Below are 19,618 nucleotides of genomic sequence, written 5' to 3'. Positions count from 1 at the left end.
AGATTTTAGCAGCTGAAAAATGTCAATATTCTGTCAAAATTGAATTTAATTAATTTCAAATTGAAAAGATGGAGCTGTACCAAACTGAATCACATTATATTTTGCTTGATTCGGAGTTTAGTTTGTGGTGCAACAGAAATAATGGTGCTTTGGAGCCAAAAAGAGGTGGGTGGTATTTTGTTTTCTACATATTATTTATTATTTATTTGAAGGCCTACATGACATGGTAGTTTGTTTTTAATTTTTCGACTCCATCTCTCTCTGTCGTGAATCATTGTAATCCAACTTATTATGTCCAACTTACAACAGAGACGTCTTTTATATACCATCCAGGTTTTACTGCTCACAATCTGTCATACTTGACATATTTGATTTTAAAGCCTAAATAAATGACTTTAATCGGTGCATTTTGACTAATCTCGCGTAAGAATTCAGTTTAGAAATTTAAAAAAAATATATATGCCAGTGTTGGTCAAGAAAGTTCATCAGTATTTTTCAGCATGGTTTCCCCCCTCTCAGTGGTGCAGAACTCAGGGCATGTCAAAGAGCAGCATGTATATTAGTGTGCATGTATATAAGTACCCTTGTCAAAGAGTAGGTGGGAACGCCCACACCCAGACAAAATTTCCCTCCTAGCACACTGCATGCCTATGTTTGTTAGCCTGATTGGTGCACAAAAGTAAGACCATTTGATTTGTTATACAACAATATGTACAAAATAAATTGAAAGTAGAGTTATTATTATGACAGGCAGACTTGGTCATTTGACAGCAGATGGGCTATGACCATATATAGGCTGTCATTTTACAGGATGATCTTTCATAATTGAATTAATATTATTAAATATTTCAAAGTTGACTCAAAACTGATCAAATAGACAAAACCTCACCTTATTAATATATGATAAATGTAGCCTACGATACTTGAGGGGGGGGGGTGGCCTATCATGTGTGCTTTAGATCATAAGATGTGTCACTGAGTCAAGTGGCGTAACTTCGATTCCAAACTTGTACAAGACAAGGAGTAGAGTAGAGTCGCCTGTCCATATTCGTTATTTTTCTCTGGTTTCCGCCCACAGCTAAAGACTCCTGCACACAAACAAATTATTGTAATAAAATTGAACCATTTGTTACTTCCAAATTGACCTAGTTTGTGTCTAGTGGAGTTTAAACTGCACCTCTCTGTCTCTCTCTCTCTCTCTTTCTCTCTGTCTCTCTCTCTATTACACAGGAAATAATAGGGTATAATAGTTCGATAATGTAAAATGAATAATTTGAAAATTTCATTCAAATTACTCTATTATGAGCAAAGATGTTAGCCTTTGAAGGTTTGACAATACCTGTGCAATAATTTCAACCACCGTACTGGTTGTTCGAAGCTAAGCCTCGCTCCTCCTTTTTTAGCTTAAATTAAAATATAGCTGAACTGTTCTAATCTATTTAATATCGGAGAAATCTGATGCTATCGAGAGTTGGTTATGGCCTGGATAAGTTAATTAATGTCTAATTAATAATTTAGATAACATTTCAGACCTAAAAGAAAGACCTGCAATAGACAGATTTAGCTCTTGCATAATGTATGTTTAAGATTTTGATGTTTTATAATTACAGGCAATGATTTATGTTCAGCATGGAACCCAGTTTGTATTGGATTGTGTTATGGCATTATTGGAAAGATAAAATTACATCCAGGTAATTTATTCATTTATTCATTTAAATATTAGATTGAAATTACTATAAGCTATGAAATATAATGAGTTTATTTGTCATAAATTATGGTAAATGTACAATAATAACAAGTATTTTGATACAGACTAGTGACCTGTGTATATTAATCTCATTATTCATAATTATATAGTATGTAATTTATGCTATGAACATGTTATAGTATTAAAGATACAGGCCTATATTATTAGATACCAGTAGTTAAAAATGTATTTCATCAATAATTATCAAACTAATTAGCATGTTATGGTTTGGAAGATACATATCAGTATTAGATACCATTATTTTTTAAATCAATACTTTTCACACTTATTAACACAGATCAATTAATTTGTGGAATGTGGTTAGATCATTGATTAGTAAGGTTTGTTTTATGTTAAATGTGGTTAGATCATTGATTAATAAGTTTTTTGAATGTTGAATGGAGTAAGATCATTGATCAATGATTTTATGTTGAATGAGATAAGATCATTAATCAATAAGTTATTTTATCAGCAGTTTGTTTATTGATTATATTTTTATTACATCAATATTACATTGATTTTGCACACAATCCTGTGTCATTTATAATCAAGTTTGAATATGAGGGTTTTTTTTTTACGAGCGTCAAATGCAAAATTAACTACCTTTTGAGAGAAATAAAATGCATGAGGTTTAATTAGTGTCCTAATTTTCTGCACAAACAGGGATAATGAAGATGGGCAAACCCCATGCAGACATTTGCATTTCTGACTGCTAGTCTTCGAATTGTAACTATCAATTGTTCTTTTACATGCATGCCGAGTCCTACTTCTGCACCACTGAAAAAAGGAAGCAACATTGGAAAATGCTGTGGATTTTTTTCAGCTTCCTCCTGGATCAAACTCAGGACCTCCAATCTAGTGATCAAGTGCTTTACTCAGTCAGCCAACTTGGTTTCCTATGACACAGTCTTTTTAGGCTTTTGAATTAAAATTTTGAATTTAATCTAGCAGTCTTAGGATGGAATGGGGTTTAATGTCATTTGAGACTAAAATACATTTTTTAATGGTTACATGTGCAATGCTTGAGAGGGGAAATTTGCCTAGACAGCAGTTTTTCCAACTACTTTTCATTGAATTCAAACTGTCAAGGGTTCTTTTACGTGCTCGACAATGTGTACGCGGTTGCCACTCAGTTTTCTTTATCATCCAAGCACTACCTGTTACAAGTTGGAACTGGACTTATATCTAAAAGTCTTCAGCCTACTACACCAGAAATGAGTTGGATTGTTTAGTGAGACTAGTTCTGGCCTCATTCCTTACACCAAAACTATTCAATAACTGAAATTTAGACATTTTATCATACCCAGCACCCCCTACCCGGGTTCCGTCCCTCTTTAAAATTACCCAGAAACCCAAGAGGGCACCCCCTAGTAGACCCCATCTACCAGACACTCGTTTGAAGTTAGCTAAACCATCTTTCACAGTCCCAACCGTTTCACAATTATGTTTTCAGTACCTAGATTGAAAGTACAGAACCAATCTGTTTTTGTTTTAAAACATTGCAATTTGTTTTGGTTAAATGTTTCGGATTGATTACAAAAGTATGATTTATTTTTTCAGATTCAGAATGGTCGTTATTGTTGATAAAACAGAGAAGTCTGGTTGGAGAAATGGCAGGAAAACATAAAATATATAAAATCAATAAAATCGCAGTTCTATCACTAAACTCAACAGATCCTCCAGAGTTAGAATTAGAGGTAAATTATTTAGTAGTGTGTGGGGGTGTGTGTGTGTGTGTGTGTGTGGTCGGGGGATTGGTTACTTCAATGAGTAATATTAATATTGAGAGAGACAGAGAAAGAGAGAGAGTCCACTCGACACAAACTAGGTCATTTTGGGACTAACATATGATTTGATTTTTTTTCATGAATTCATTTGCGCATAGGTGTCTTTAGCAGTGGGATGAAACCGGAGGACCCAGAGAAAACCCACAAGGTTGGACAGGTGGCCCTACTCCTTGTCACCTACAAGTGGAGAATCAAAACCATGCCACTTGAATCAATGACAGACCGTATGATGCAACGCACACACGTTAACCATTCGCCCTGCCCCCCCCCCCCAAAAAAAATAAAAAAATAAATAAATAAATAAATCTAGTACGAAAAATGATTTGTTCACTTCAGTGAATAAATAATTAATTGATTGTCTGGTTAGTAATAATCAATTGTTTACTTCATTCAGTAAGTAATAATTAATTGTGTGGTTAGTAATAGTTAATTGTTTACTTCATTCAGTAAGTAATAATTAATTGTCTGGTTAGTAATAATTAATTGTTTACATCATTGAGTAAGTAATAATTAATTGATTGTCCGGTTAGTAATAATTAATTGTTTACTTCATTGAGTAAGTAATAATTAATTAATTGTCTTGTTAGTAATAATTAATTGTTTGCTTCATTCAGTAAGTAAGAAAAATTAACTGTAAGTAAGAAAAATTAACTGTAAGTAAGAAAAATTAACTGTTTTCCACATTGAATAGGTAGCTAGTATTTACTTAAAGTAACTGAATTGTTTAGCTCAATGAATAAGTAATAGATAGTAATTAATTGTTTACTTCTCTGATTAATAATTGACTGTTTACATCACGAAGTATAAGTAGAACTTTACTTCAAGTAATTAAATTGTTTATTCATAGAGTAAATTGTTTACTTCAACAAGTACATGTAAGTACCGTAATGATTCATTTTTTACTTCATTGATTGAGTAATAATTAATTCATAACATCAATGAGTAAGTAGTAATTTATTAACTAGACCACCGAGTCAGTAATAATTAATTGTTTACTTCCTATATGTAAGATATCATGATTTTTTTGTTTTTCTCCATAGTTTTGTAAAACTCACCATTTTGGTATACGAAAAGCTGAACAGATTTCAAGGCCAGAATTACTTCAGAAACCCTTGCTTAAAACCTGGAATACTATAAAATCAGCTGCAGAAAATGTCAAACCAAAAAAGGTAAATTGTTAAAACTTATAAAAGGGTTGTTGATTGACTGTCTTGATGCGAAAATACAGGATGTCTTTCAGAAATAGAGAGTGGGTTTTTTTTCCTTCAGATATAGTGGGTGGATTTTTCTTTCAGAAATATATGGTGGATTTGGAGGGTTTTTTTTTCAGAAATAGACACTGTTTTTTTGGGGTGTTTTTTTTCAGAAATCAGAAATAGAGGGATTTTTTATTTGTGCAGAAATCAAAGATAAAGGGTATTTTTCTATTTTCAAAAATAGAGTTAGATTTTTTCCCAATTATGGGAGGTCTTTTGCAGAAATTGAGGTGGGGAGATTTCTCCAGAAATAGAGGGGTGTTTTTTTTCCTCCAGAAATAGACTGGTGATTTTTTTTCTTTTATGCAACTAACTGTTACTTAGTTTTTATCATTTACCCCTTTTTATCATTTTGAAACAAGCTTGTTATTTATCAATATACATGGGGAGAAATAATAAAGATGCCATCTCATGATGCTCCTAAATATAGATTTGACATTATGCTTCGATTTTATCGTACCATTATTTCAAATAATGATATAGGCAACGTGACAATCGTACATTATTTGTACATGATAACAGAAATATTGGAGTCACATGATGATTTAATGGAAATACATGTGTGGGATAGTGTATCTATATTTTACGTTCTTTCAATGTTTTGAGCAAGGCATTGCATAATATATGGATATATGGCTCCCTCGAGTAGTCATATTGCCGAAGCAATTGTTTACATTGTATTCGTTTTGATAGCCTCATTTGTCATGCAATTAGTTTTTCTGCAATATTCTGCTATGCACTGGTTAATTGGGCATAATAAAATTGTGAGTCATTGCGTAATGTTATGTAAACATATTTGGTCCAATTTGGAGCTCTGTTTAAAGCGTAATTATTTTGTAACACAGTTAGCTATTGGTTATTAATCGGACTATTGACCAGTCATAATGTGGAACAGAAATTTGCTTCTTTTACAGCAGTGTTAAGTGGGATTAGGTATAATCAAACGAAACACTGCAAGAAGTAAGTCGGGTAGTATGAATACATTAATGTCTCACTCTCCACCTTTACACCATACTTTAAAAGGTGATCATGAATTCGAGACAAGATCAAGAAAAGATAACTCTCATCTGTGGATCACACTTTCACAGTTCTATGGAATACAGTTACTGCTTATTATTGAGCCACATTTTAACTAGGCTTCTCTAGTCTTTATCAAGCAATTGATAAATTCTAAAATATGCTGTAATGGAGTTGTAACCATGTATTTCAAATTCAATTACGAAATGCCATTGAAATAATTGATCTGTGGATCAGTCTAGATAATCCCTTCTATTGCTTTTTTTTTACAGAGAGAGGTAAAGGATAAAGAAAAGTTTGAAAAAAGAATCTTAGAGGTCAGTTAGTTACAAAGTATATGTACACATAAACAAATGAAATGAAATGAAATGGGGTTTAACGTCCTACTGTTCTGCTCCTATGCTGGGCTAATGAAGACAGGCATACGCCATACAGTGTGCTATGAGAGAAATTTTGCCCGGGCAGCGGCACTATCGCCTACTCTTATATCGAATTCCAACTGCCAGGGGATCTTTTACGTGCATTCCAATATATACACAGGACCTCGGTTTTTCGTATCATCCGAAGGACTAGACTGCTGTCCTTGTCAGGCCCTCCGTTCTGCACCACTGACAAGGGGAAACCACGTCGGAAATACCTGATGAACTTTCTCGGCCAATGCAGGGATCGAACACCCGACCTTCAGGCTAGCGAGCCAGCGTCTTAACCAACTAGCCACCGTGGCTCTGACACATAAACAAAAACAAATCTGTGCTTGGCAAAAATGGCAGTCACCAGAGAGATTGTGCCTTACGAAGCCTGAATTTGTGTCTGACATTGTCTGTAACAGATCATGCCTTTTTTCCAGAGCTGTACATGTGTTTGGTGATGTGGTTGATGTAGCATGCTGGAATCACAGCTAAAATTTCCTGGGCTTGAATTACAGGGTGGGGCAAGATGAAACTTTGAGTTTAACATCCACTTGACACAAACTAGGTCATTTTGAGACTAACATATGCTTAAATTTTATTTCAATAATTCACTTGCGTGTAGGGGTCTTTAGAAGTGGGAGGACCCAAAGAAAACACACGAGGTTGGACAGGCAACCCTATTCCTTGTCACGTACTACCAGAGAATCGAAACCACGCAAGTTGACTCAATGACAGATTCTATGATATAAGGCACACACACTAACCATTAGCCATCAAATCCCCCTGAAACTTTGGGATTTTCAGGGTTATGTTATTTGAGTTAAATCTAGATAAGGTACCTCATATCTCGCCCCCCCCTTATGTCTCAAGATATAGGAAGGTACTATATAGTTCTATCTGGTGTAGCTATAGGGAAGCACAATAGCATCAACTGAGCATAAACTATCTTTAAAATAACAATTGATTATCATTAGTTATTAAATTCCCGTGTCACTCAACTACAATTAATCATCAATCCTACACAAATCATTTCTTTTTAATCAAAGAGGTCTAGCCGTTGCTAGGTAGACATTTTTATTTAAAGTCAAAAACAAAAGACGTGCATAGCTTACCGTTGTAATGCATCGTCACTATGAATAAACAGTCAAGTCAGTGAAAAAAAAAATGATTGACTAATTTAAGCGATAATATTTGCCGTTTAAACAAAGTGCAAATTGAGCACCTCGCAAATTTTATTTTGAATTTTTGATTTTTACAGGAATTATTGAAGATGTTTAATGAAGAGGAATCATTTTACTACAGTGAAACATATGACTTGACCTCTGACCTCCAACAGCAACATTCCATTGATTATGACGAGACCTTGCCAATATGGAAACGTTGTGATAATCGATTCTTCTGGAATAAATACATGATGCAAGAACTCATTGATTTTAAAGTAGGTTTTGAGGACACCTTGTTTTATTTGTTTGACTTTAAGTCTTGTTTCTTATTCTCCCATGCCTTTTACCCGAAAAATATTTTGGGTGCCGCATACCCTACCCTGACTTTACAGCACAATTTTGCAAAAATGGCATCATTTTAATTGGAACTAAATATTAGGTGTGAATTTAATATTATATGTGTTTATAATTATGTGAAATGACGAAACATCATAACCTTGGAGTGCGAATCACGCGAACAGTTTTGAACTCTGCTAATATTATGAATACGCACTATTCTAATATTTCTATCACTGGCCATGTAGATCAACATTATTTACAAATTTATTACTACCGTTATCTTCGTTGTAATTTTATTTGTTATTTTTGTCCGAATCTAAGACATATCACTTTCCAAATCACTTTCATTGCTGTAATTCGACCCATCAATATCTTCGTCATTATCGCTCGTTATAAGAACAAGTGCATCTGTTGAATTTAGTCATTTAGAACACACAATTCATCGAAAAATTTGCCAAAATTGATATGTAAACAAGTAGAAGGAAGTCGCTATTTACAACAGACCAGGAACAAATGGTAAACAGCATTTTGATTAGCTATTTTGTTATTGTTAAGGATGTGTGTCAGAAGGACACGTTCACAAGGTGCCAAACCGACATTTTGGGACTATGCGCTACAACATGAAAGCCAGTTTCACGGCATTCCAGGTTTTAAGAGTTAAAATGGTTCAGTCTGTCCGTCTGTCACACTTTTTATATACTCAGGATAAGCAAGTGGATAAGTGATTTGATTTCTCGATGCTTTATATAAAGATAAATGTGAGAGTAATTAATGAGTTTCATTTATTAACTTTGGGATTAAGAAGGGGGACATCAGTCAATTTACATGCCAATGAAAAGCATCCAGGCTAAGACAGGAGACAATATGAACTAATTTAATTTGAATCAGTTTTCATCAGTGAAGACACAGGTTTAGAAGTATTGACAATCATAGCTTATTAGATTGTACATATCAAAATTCTATATTATATTACAGAGCGAAGAAGTTGGACTTCCAGATCATTGGATAAAACCTGTTGTTCAAGGCTACATACAAATGGAAAGATGTTGTATGGATTTTGAGGAGAATAAAACTCCAGGTGATTCACCTGATGATTATATATCATCATCCATTGAACCGCTGGAGTATGATATCTGGATTCTATCACGGAGAAGTCGACATCGAGCTGGTAGGTATCCATACACTGGACTCGAATGTCCTGGGTTCATGTCTGGCCCTCACTTGTCAGGAGTGTGGATTGAGAGGCTAATCAGAATAGGATGACAAACTTATGTCGACACATGATATATTGGCATACTCGTAAAAGAGCCCTTGACAGTTGGAAATCAACAGCGTTTCTGTCTATTTTTCATCGAAGTCCAACTGTCAAAGGATCTTTTTCATCCCATATAAATGACTTGACTTTACTTGTCATTTGTCCCGAAATGACCTAGTTTGTGTTGAGTGGACGTTAACCTCATTTCTCTCTTTACTTGTCAAACCCTGCAGACCCTACACCCAACAATTGGGAACTGGACTTGAAAAATCCTTTAAATTTTTCTTGGCCCATGGCGTAATTAGAAACTTGGACATTCTAGCCGAAAATCCACTGCCCTTGCCTAGCAAGTAGATCTCTAGAATTGAGATGTTTTTTTATCCATAAAACCTAATCAGAGTTACATTTTCTTTGTTCCAATCATTGATATAAACAATGTTGTAAACAAGCAGGTTATTGTTATATATTTTACAGGTACAAGATCTAAGAAACGTGGTTTAGATGAAACAGGTGCTTGTGCTAATTATGTAGTTACAGAACAGGTAAAACAGTTTATTTAAAACCAAACTCGAACTTGACAACTTATTTAAACTTATTACAATTTTTAACAGCCTGTTACATTCGAAATAATTGACATGTCTTCCAATTTATATTTTTTATAAATTTACAAGTATGGGAACAGATCCCCAAGTGGAGAGTTTAAAATGGTAGGCAGTGAAATGTTAATGGACACGTTCCATCAGTTTCTGTATTCTTACAAATAATTGATCATTGTGACATGTTGAATCATGTTTAGGGGGGGTTGGATGGCGGAATAGTTAGCATGTGCGCGCTGTTTCATAAGGTCTGCCATTGAGTCAACTGGCATGGTTTTGATTCCTCCCCGGTTGTAGGTGACAAGGAATAGGATCGCCTGTCCAACCTCATGGGTTTTCTCCGGGTCCTCCGGTTTCCTCCCACTGCTAAAGACCCCCATGCACAAGCGAATTATTAAAATAAAATTGAACCATGTGTTAGTCCCGAAATGACCTAGTTTGTGTTGAGTGGACATTAAACCCCATTTCTCTCTCTCTCTCTCTCTCTCTCTGAATCATGTTTAGATGGGATTGTAAACCTTTAGTATCTTGATACTTTGTATGGGATTGTAAACCTTTAGTATCTTGATGCTTTGTATGGGATTGTAAACCTTTAGTATCTTGATGCTTTGTATGGGATTGTAAACCTTTAGTATCTTTAGAATGTATGCATGGAATTATAAACCTGTAGTGCCTTTATAATGTTAAGATGGTATTGTAAACCTTTAGTATCTTTATAATGTTTATATGATATTGTAAACCTTCAGTATCTTTAGAATGTTTAGATGGGATTGTACACCTTCGGTATCTTTAGAATGTTTTTATGGGATTTTAAACCTTTAGTGTCTATAATGTTTAGATGGGATTGTAAACCTTCAGTATCTTTAGAATGTTTAGATGGTATTGTAAACCTTCAGTATGGGATTGTAAACCTTCAGCATCTTTAGAATGTTTCTATGGGATTTTAAACCTTTAGTGTCTATATTGTTTAGATGGGATTGTATATATTTTTTTCGCTTTTGTAGATAATAGAGTTTTCACCACACCTTGTGTCGTTTGTTCAAGTTCGTGGTTCGATACCTGTGTATTGGAGTCAGACGGGAATAAAGTATCGCCCACCACCTCGTCTAGATAAAGGTAAGTTCTAGTTACCTCCCTTTAATAATACATTTAGAGCTCCTTTCCAAATCAAGATATATCCATTTCATATTTTGAAAAAAAAAAAAGTAATGTTATAATTTATGCATTTTCAAATAAATATTAAAAATGACTTGAGATCTTTGATTTTCGTTAAAAATAAAATTATCGATTTCATTAGATTGTATTTGTTAATTTGTTCTGTGGTATGACAGCCTGTCTTCGTTGAAGACCAAATCAATACTTTATTCTGAGGTTCAGCTCCTTAAACTTCATATGTGAAAAAAATAAAAACAGTTCTCAATGAAGAAGAGCTTAAAATTGCTCTTTTCTGGTTTAAGAAAGGTGCTCTAACTTGTAAATTCACACACAGATATATAAAACAAAACTATACATGATATATTTAGGGGTGATCAAAACCTCCAAAACCTGAAAAACATAAAAAAATGGCCCCTTAAATAGAAAACATGGTTAGATGCAGATTCAGCAAAATATTTAAACTTATTGTGATTTTGAAATGAGAAATGATCACCCCTATATATTTTAAAATGTATACAATTGCATCCATTAATCAGTTCACAACACACATAATAACTGTTCAACAATTTCATAAAACTTACAAATTTGTGCAAAAACCTGTGTAAATTATGAGTACAATTGAAGACAAAGATTATTAAAATCCAATGATTAAAATTGGAGCAAAAAGTAAAGAAAGGAGAAAAGCAATCAGAAGGTTAGGAATCTAACCGTATATCTAATTGCAGTCCTGAGAGCAAAATCTTGCACCAAAATATAGAGTTGTCTCCCTTAGAATTGCCACCACTGTTAAATCCAAGATGAAATGAGTCTTCAACTGTTGAACAGTTTATAAGTTATTATACAATCCTTCTGTATAATGATACAATATGATAAATTTCATACAAAAACAAAACAGTTATTCTAATCTTTAGAACATTGTTCATTAGACAATAACAGGTAAATCCACTCTTTTCACTATATAAGTCACTAGCATCAGTCATTCAAAACAAACCACGTTATACAAAACTTATATACATATATATAACATTCAGGGCCAAATTAAGACCCACAGGGGCGCTTAGCACTTATAAGATTTTGGTGACCCCATATATGTGTAACTCAAAATATAAATAATAATAAACCACAAACAAGCTCCAAGTTTTTCTAGGATTTTATACATGTCATTATTAATGGCAACAAAACAGGTAAGAGGTTGAATAGACAACAACAATGAAAACTAATTGAAAGTTCTTAATTAATTTCTAAATTAGATATTTTAAATTTGGCATCTAATAAATAAAACTTTCTGTGGTGCCCCCATTATCATGATGCCCTAAGCAGGTGTCTATTTTGCTTAGTGGTTAATCCAGCACTGATTACATTACATTACATTACATTACATTACATTACATTACATTACCCATTTCCATTCCAATTTCCATTCCCATCCACATCCCTTATCCACACCAACATTATTACATCACATCCATGTGTACATCTAAATTACATTGTTACATTTCATTTACATGGGTTTATTTTTCATTCACATTGTGTTTACATTGCATTTACATTTTATTTACATTACATTGCATTTACATTGTATTTACATTACATTGCATTTACATTGCTATTTACATTACATTGCATTTACACATTTACATTACTATTTACATTACATTGCATTTACACATTTACGCATTTACATTGCATTTACACATTTCCATTGCTATTTACATTACATTGCATTTTTATTACATTGCATTTATGCATTTACATTGCTATTTACATTACATTGCATTTACCAATTTACATTACAATGCATTACGCATTTACATTGCATTTATTTGCATTTACTTTACATCACGTCGAAATCATATTAGAATGATATAATTCAAATTAAATTTCTATTTGTTTATATTTTGGTGTTTAGATCAAGAGTATCAGTTGTATTTCCCATAATTCACAACCAAAAAAGGGCATGGTCATGTGATCTGCTTCAAATAAAATGTGTCAAACCTCAGTGGAGTAAACCTTCAAAAAATAAAATGAAAAGTAATTAACATCAAAATGGACAGAATGGCCAATAGTTTGGCCAATCCTTATTATTTTGTAATCCTTGATTGTACTCCCTATATTGTAATATTCTTATTGTAATCCTTGTATTGCTATTTTTATTTTGACCAATCTATGGGACTGTTCTGTTCACCTGTGTGATATTGTTATCCTTAAAGCCACCCTGTTATAAGGTCCATGTATGAACCATTCTATGGGACTGTTCTGTGTGTTTATTTGTAATATTGTAATCCATATATATTACAATAGGTTGGCATGTAGGTAAAAGAAGCCTTGACAATTGAAATACAGTGAAGAGTAGGCAGAAGCGCCTCTGTCAGGGCATAATTTCATTTTTCAGCCCTGGACTGACCTAAATTTTGTTCTCTCTCTCTCTCTCTCTCTCTCTCTCTCTCTCTCTCTCATTGATTATTAATTAGCAGCAGATAATTGTATATGTTAACAAACTTATAGCATTTTCTACCCTACCCCGGCAATGTCTCTGCGTAACTCATCAACTAAATGATTCTTAACACGCTCTTTATTTGGTCGTTTGGACAAGATAACATAAATAATGTGTAATTACCTCCCTTGTGAATAACTCTCACTAAAGATAAACCACAGATAATAATGGTATTTAACTCTCGCTAGGGATGTATGTTAATATACTGATATATTTGAACCTTGATTAGTCGATAAAAAAAACGGACCAATCTCACAAATTACATTTTTAGTCTGTGATACTAACGACTAATGTCCATCAGTCAACTGTTGAATAAAAAAAAGACCAATCCAACACATTACAGTAAATGTCCAGCAGATGACAGCAGTGACATACAGAAAGACAATTTCAACATGCTAAACCATAATTTTATCATTGAATCTCCGTCCTGACACAAAGCTGTTTGTGCAGATTAAAAAGACATAATTTACATTTTAATTCTCCATTGCCGAAAGTGGTTTTCAGTGCTTTGAGTATTATGTCATAGAATTAGGTTATCTTTGCAGTACCGGTAAATGCCCCTGGTGAAATGAGATCCCAAAACAGTGAAGTTGTCCTGAATGTTTTGTTGCCTGGCTACCTTGCTTGGACATTTAAATAGAGAAATTGATTAGCTCATTAGTTCCTATAACTCAATAATACTGGAAGTACCTTGTCAGCATAATATTACCAGAGTAATTAGTCATCATTACCAGTAATCAGCCTTCAGCAGAGGCATGTTCAGAATTGTCTGCAGGGGAGGGTGAGGGGTGGTGACATTATCAAGTTTGGCATGAGGTCTGTGGAAATACCAACATGGTTCATTTAGGTGCATAGATGTATAGGATTAGAGTGGAGTGTGACCAAAACAGCCACAAAGCTTGACATTTTTGTTTGTGAGGCACGAATATGTTCCTGTTTATTCCTACTAATAATTGAATATGCATATTTTAAAGATACATTCCCGTGTACAAACTGGGTGATTAAATGGTATATATGGACTAAAAACATATTCAAACTAATTTGTCAGGGATACTCCATCACTACAAATGTCTGGCAATTACATAGCTCTGTCAGGGGTACCCCACTACCAGAAATGTCTGTCAGAGTGTTTTTGTAATACCTGAAGATGTACGGTACATTGCTGTGCGATTTTCATGTGGGACACTTTTGAGCTAATCTAGACTAGTTGGGGGGCATGGCATTTTGGGCGGGGAATCCCACACCCACCACCAGAAACCCGGCAGACTTACATTCTGATGATACCAGATATACATACATTGATACCATATCGAAGAAAATTGGTACACTTTTCAGCTAGGTTAACCCCCTGGGTTCCTGCTCTATGAGTCTTCAACTGTTGATCAGGATCTTTATAAGTTTTTATACAATCCTTCTGTATAATGATACAATATGATAAATTTCATACAAAACATGAACAGTTATTCTAATCTTTAGAACATTGTTCATTAGACAACAACAGGTATATCCACCCTTTTCACTCTATAAGTCACTAGCATCAGTAATTCAAAACAAACCACTTTACAAAACTTTTATACATATTTTGGTGACCCCATATATGTGTAATTCAAAATATAAACAATAACAAACCACAAACAACCACCAAGTTTTTCTGGGATTTTATACATGTCATTATTAATGGCAACAAAACAGGTAAGAGGTTGAATAGACAACAACAATGAAAACTAATTGAAAGTTCTTAATTAATTTCTAAATTAGATATTTTAAATTTGGCATCTAATAAAGCAGACTTTCTGTGGTGCCCCCATTACCATAATGCCCTAAGCAAGTGCTTATTTTGCTTAATGGTTAATCCAGCACTGATTACATTACATTACATTACATTACATTACATTACATTACATTACATTGCATTACATTACCCATCCCCATCCCCATCCCCATCCACACCAACATTATTACATCACATCCATGTGTACATCTAACTTACTTTGTTACATTTCATTTACATTGCATTTATTTTTCATTTAAATTGTATTTTCATTGCATTTACATTGTATTTACATTGCAATTACATTGCATTTACATTACATTTACATTACATTTACATTACATTTACATTACATTTACATTACATTTACATTACATTACATTACATTTACATTACATTTATGTTACATTTATGTTGTATTTACGTTACATTACATTTATGTTGTATTTACATTTAGATTGCATTTACATTGTATTTACATTACATTACATTACATTACATTACATTTACATTACATTTACATTACATTTACATTGACGTGTACACATTTACATTGCATTTACTTTACATCACGTCAAATTCATATTAGAATGATATAATTCAAATTAGATTTCTATTTGCTTATATTTTGGTGTTTACATCAAGAGTATCAGTTGTATTTCCCATAATTCACAACAAAAAAGGCATGGTCATGGGATCTATGTCAAACCTCAGTGGAGTAAACCATCAAAAAATAAAATGAAAATGGACAGAATGACCAATAGTTTGGCCGATCCTTTTTATTTTGTAATCCTTGTATTGTACTCTGTATATTGCTATCCTTTTATTGTAATCCTTGTATTGTTATCTTTATATTGACCAATCTATGGGACTGTTCTGTTCACCTGTGTGATATTGTTATCCTTAAAGCAACCCTATTATAAGGTCCATGTATGGACCATTCTATGGGAGTGTTCTGCTTGTTTATTTGTAATGTTGTAATCCAAATATATTACAATAGGTTGGAATGTAGGTAAAAGAAGCCTTGACAGTTGAAATACAATGAAGAGTAGGCGGAATCGCCTCTGTCAGGGCATAATTTCATTTTTCAGCCCTGGACTGGCCTAAATTTTGTTTTATGTAGATTAACTCTCTCTCTCTCTCTCTCTCTCTCTCTCTCTCTCTCTCTCTCATTGATTATTAATTAGCAGCAGATAATTGTATATGTTAACAAACTTATAGCATTTTCTACCCTCCCCCGGCAATGTTTCTGCGTAACTCATCAACTAAATGATTCTTAACACGCTCTTTATTTGGTCGTTTGGACAAGATAACATAAATAAGTGTAATTACCTCCCTTGTGAATAACTCTCACAAAAGATAAACTACAGATAATAATGGTATTTAACTCACGCTAGGGATGTATGTTAATATACTGATATATTTAAACCTTGATTAGTCGATAAAAAAAACGGACGAATCTCACAAATTACATTTTTAGTCTGTGATACTAACGACTAATGTCCATCAGTCAACTGTTGAATAAAAAAAAGACCAATCCAACACATTACAGTAAATGTCCAGCAGATGACAGCAGTGACATACAGAAAGACAATTTCCACATTCTAAACCATAATTTTATCATTGAATGTCCGTCCTGACACAAAGCTGTTTGTACAGATTAAAAAGACATAATTTACATTTTAATTCTCCATTGCCGAAAGTGGTTTGCAGTGCTTCGAGTATTACGTCATAGAATTAGGTTATCTTTGCAGTACCGGTAAATGCCCCTGGTGAACTGAGATCCCAAAACAGTGAATGTTTTGTTGCCTGGCTACCTTTCTTGAACATTGAAATAGAGCAATTGATTAGCTCATTAGTTGCTATAACTCAATAATACTGGAAGTACCTTGTCAGAATAATATTACCAGAGTAATTAGTCGTCATTACCAGTAATCAGCCTTCAGAAATTTCAGCAGAGGGTGAGGGGTGGTGACATTATCAAGTTTGGCGTGAGGTCTGGGTAAATACCAAGATTGGTTCATTTAGGTGCATAGGATTAGAGTGGAGTGTGGCCAAAACAGCCACAAAACTTTGCACGTTTGTTTGTGAGGCACGAATATGTTCCTGTTTATTCCTACTAATAATTGAATATGCATATTAATTTCAAAATCTTAACTTAAAGATACATTATGGGAGATAAGATAAAGACCTGGTAGTTCTCACTATAATAGTTAAAAACTAGATAATGTAAAGGGAATTTGCTGAAAATTTCAGTCAAATTGTTCCACTATGACCTGAAATTTTAGTGATTGAATTTTCGGCTTAGCCTCGGTCATCATTACTAAAGTCGGTAGGATAAAAAACATAGTCTCAATTATCCATTTCATGATTAATTATGAATGGAAGTCGAACAGCAAATCAGAACCTAATCCAATGAACATTGATGCCATCGAGAGTTGATTATGGTCTGGATAAGTTAATGAATGTCTAATTAATAATTTAGATAACATTTCAGGCCTAAAGATAGACCTGTAATAGGCAGATTTAGCTCTTGCATAAAGTATGTTTAAAATCCAAATATCAAGGCTAGATAATCTGCTGACTTTGATTCAGTGAGATTAAAAACAGGCCCATCAATTAAATTTTACAAAACGTAAAGATGGCAGTGCCGGTGTAGCATTTATAAGAAAGCAGCATAGATCGATGGAATTTCAGTTCATCATATCTTTGTAAATACTGAATGGAGTAGAACCAATTTTGGACTGATATTGCTATTAGTATTAGAGATTCAACTTTCACAATATTGTAGTTTACAAGGGATTCTATACAGCTAAAATCCTGCAAAGAGTCTTTAACAGCACAATATAGTGATTATTATTAGAATAATATCTTACATCCGATCTGCCGAGTGTATAAAGAGTTTCTAGTAGTAAACCCCATTTCATTTCATTTCATTGCCGAATTCATGCTAAAATTAACAGTAGATAATCTGCTGTCTTGGATTAAAAAGAAATCCATTAAAAAATTGTAGTACAAATTATTGGTTGTTTAGAAAATATCCTGTTTATAACATCTGTAGAGGAATGCCTATTGTTTAAAACATTTCCAATTCATCATATCTTTGTATTAAATTGTTTGTTTTTGGACTGAAATTCTTATTAGTAGATTCAACTTTTACAATCATACCCAGAGACTTTAATAACAATAAGACACTCCCCCACGATGTTCATTATGCTAATTTGGCATTTAAGATTCATAACATTTCTTATTTGTCTGAAAATATATGAATGAAGTCAGAAATCATTTTTTTCCCAAAAGATGGGCATTATATATTATGTGATCATTAGGATGACCGATATATGAATATCTAATTATAAATTACTGATATCCATCTCTACATAATTTTGTATGCTTGACAACAACCAGTGAAATCTATTCAAAAGGTCGTGTCTATTATAGTGATTGTTATCCACAGAATGCCACAAATACCTGTTCTGTCCCCACAAAATAGGGATGTTTGGTCAGAAAATCTTTAAATTTTAACCTTTTTTTTCCAGGGGGGTAAGATTGGATAGAACAAATTGATCTGACCAATTAAGTGTTTAATAACCTACATCGATACTTGCATTCCAGAGTCTTTGCGAGATCATTTTAAATACCATCAAGGGTTTATTATTTATTCCCTATCAGTTCTAAAGACCAATTTGTATGAAATGAGAAAAACAAGTTTATATCCTTGGTAATTTGGGCTAAAAAACAAATAGAATTGGTCAGATAACTATAAACACACATTTCAGGATTTTATTTTAATGGGGGTGGGGGAAGGTTAGCACGTGTGCATTGCAGCATTAGAGCAACCTCATGGGTTTTCTCTGAGTCCTCCGGTTTCCTGCAACTGCTAAAGACCCCTACACGCAAGTAAATTATTAAAATAAAAAATTGAACCATATGTTAGTCCCAAAATGACCTAGTTTGTGTCGAGTGGTTGTCAAACCCTATTTCTCTCTCACTCTCTCTTTATTAATAAGACAAACTGTATTGGGAGAGACATTGAAATGTGCTCTTACTGTCCAGTTTTTGTTTTCGAATCATATTTCATAAACCGTTAAAGATACCTTTATGAAACTTTGTACACACATCAAACTTGGTAATCAAAATTTTTGCGGGTTTCATAATCTTTGTGTTTCAAACGAATTTGACATAGTTTTTTGTATGCAGTTTTTATCCATGGTCAAGGGGGGGGGGGAGTGATGACTGAGTTTCTTGTATATGTTTATATGCTTTATACAATTATTCTTTATATGTATGACCTTCTAAACAACATAAAGATTATTATAATAATGGTGTCATTTATTATACAAATTACTATGACAGTTTTGTCTCTAATTATAGCAAATTTGATAAATTGACCATTACAATCCCGGAATAGATGTTGACAATATTTTTATGTTTTCTGTACATGCTAACTGGTCAATATGTTTATAACAAATCCATTTTTATGAACAATATTGTAAAATTTTATTGTTCTTGTTACAATAATTAAAATAAATATATGATAACCTTAATAAGTAGGAATGGTTTAATGTAGAAAATAACCCTTGATATTTGGAAAATGAAGAAAAGTGGGAGCCTGAGTATCTGGGAAA

At 33.4% G+C, this 19,618-nt stretch overlaps 1 protein-coding gene across 1 annotated transcript in view; it reads left to right on the top strand.

Annotated features, from left to right (window-relative positions):
- Nucleotides 1-4: 4 nt before the first annotated feature.
- The window catches only part of LOC126815848 (phosphatidylinositide phosphatase SAC2), a 34,005-nt gene continuing 14,391 nt past the window's right edge, over nt 5-19,618 (top strand). The window contains exons 1-9 of the mRNA XM_050541835.2: nt 5-165; nt 1,611-1,691; nt 3,308-3,444; nt 4,575-4,703; nt 6,080-6,124; nt 7,476-7,655; nt 8,695-8,887; nt 9,449-9,516; nt 10,575-10,686. Coding sequence (XP_050397792.1) covers nt 69-165; nt 1,611-1,691; nt 3,308-3,444; nt 4,575-4,703; nt 6,080-6,124; nt 7,476-7,655; nt 8,695-8,887; nt 9,449-9,516; nt 10,575-10,686 — 1,042 coding nt within the window. The 5' untranslated portion in view covers nt 5-68. The remainder of the gene's footprint in view (nt 166-1,610; nt 1,692-3,307; nt 3,445-4,574; nt 4,704-6,079; nt 6,125-7,475; nt 7,656-8,694; nt 8,888-9,448; nt 9,517-10,574; nt 10,687-19,618) is intronic.

This window comes from Patella vulgata, chromosome 3 (genome assembly GCF_932274485.2).
Source record: "Patella vulgata chromosome 3, xgPatVulg1.2, whole genome shotgun sequence".
NCBI lineage: Eukaryota > Metazoa > Mollusca > Gastropoda > Patellidae > Patella > Patella vulgata.
This window is presented reverse-complemented; position numbering and strand designations above follow the sequence as displayed.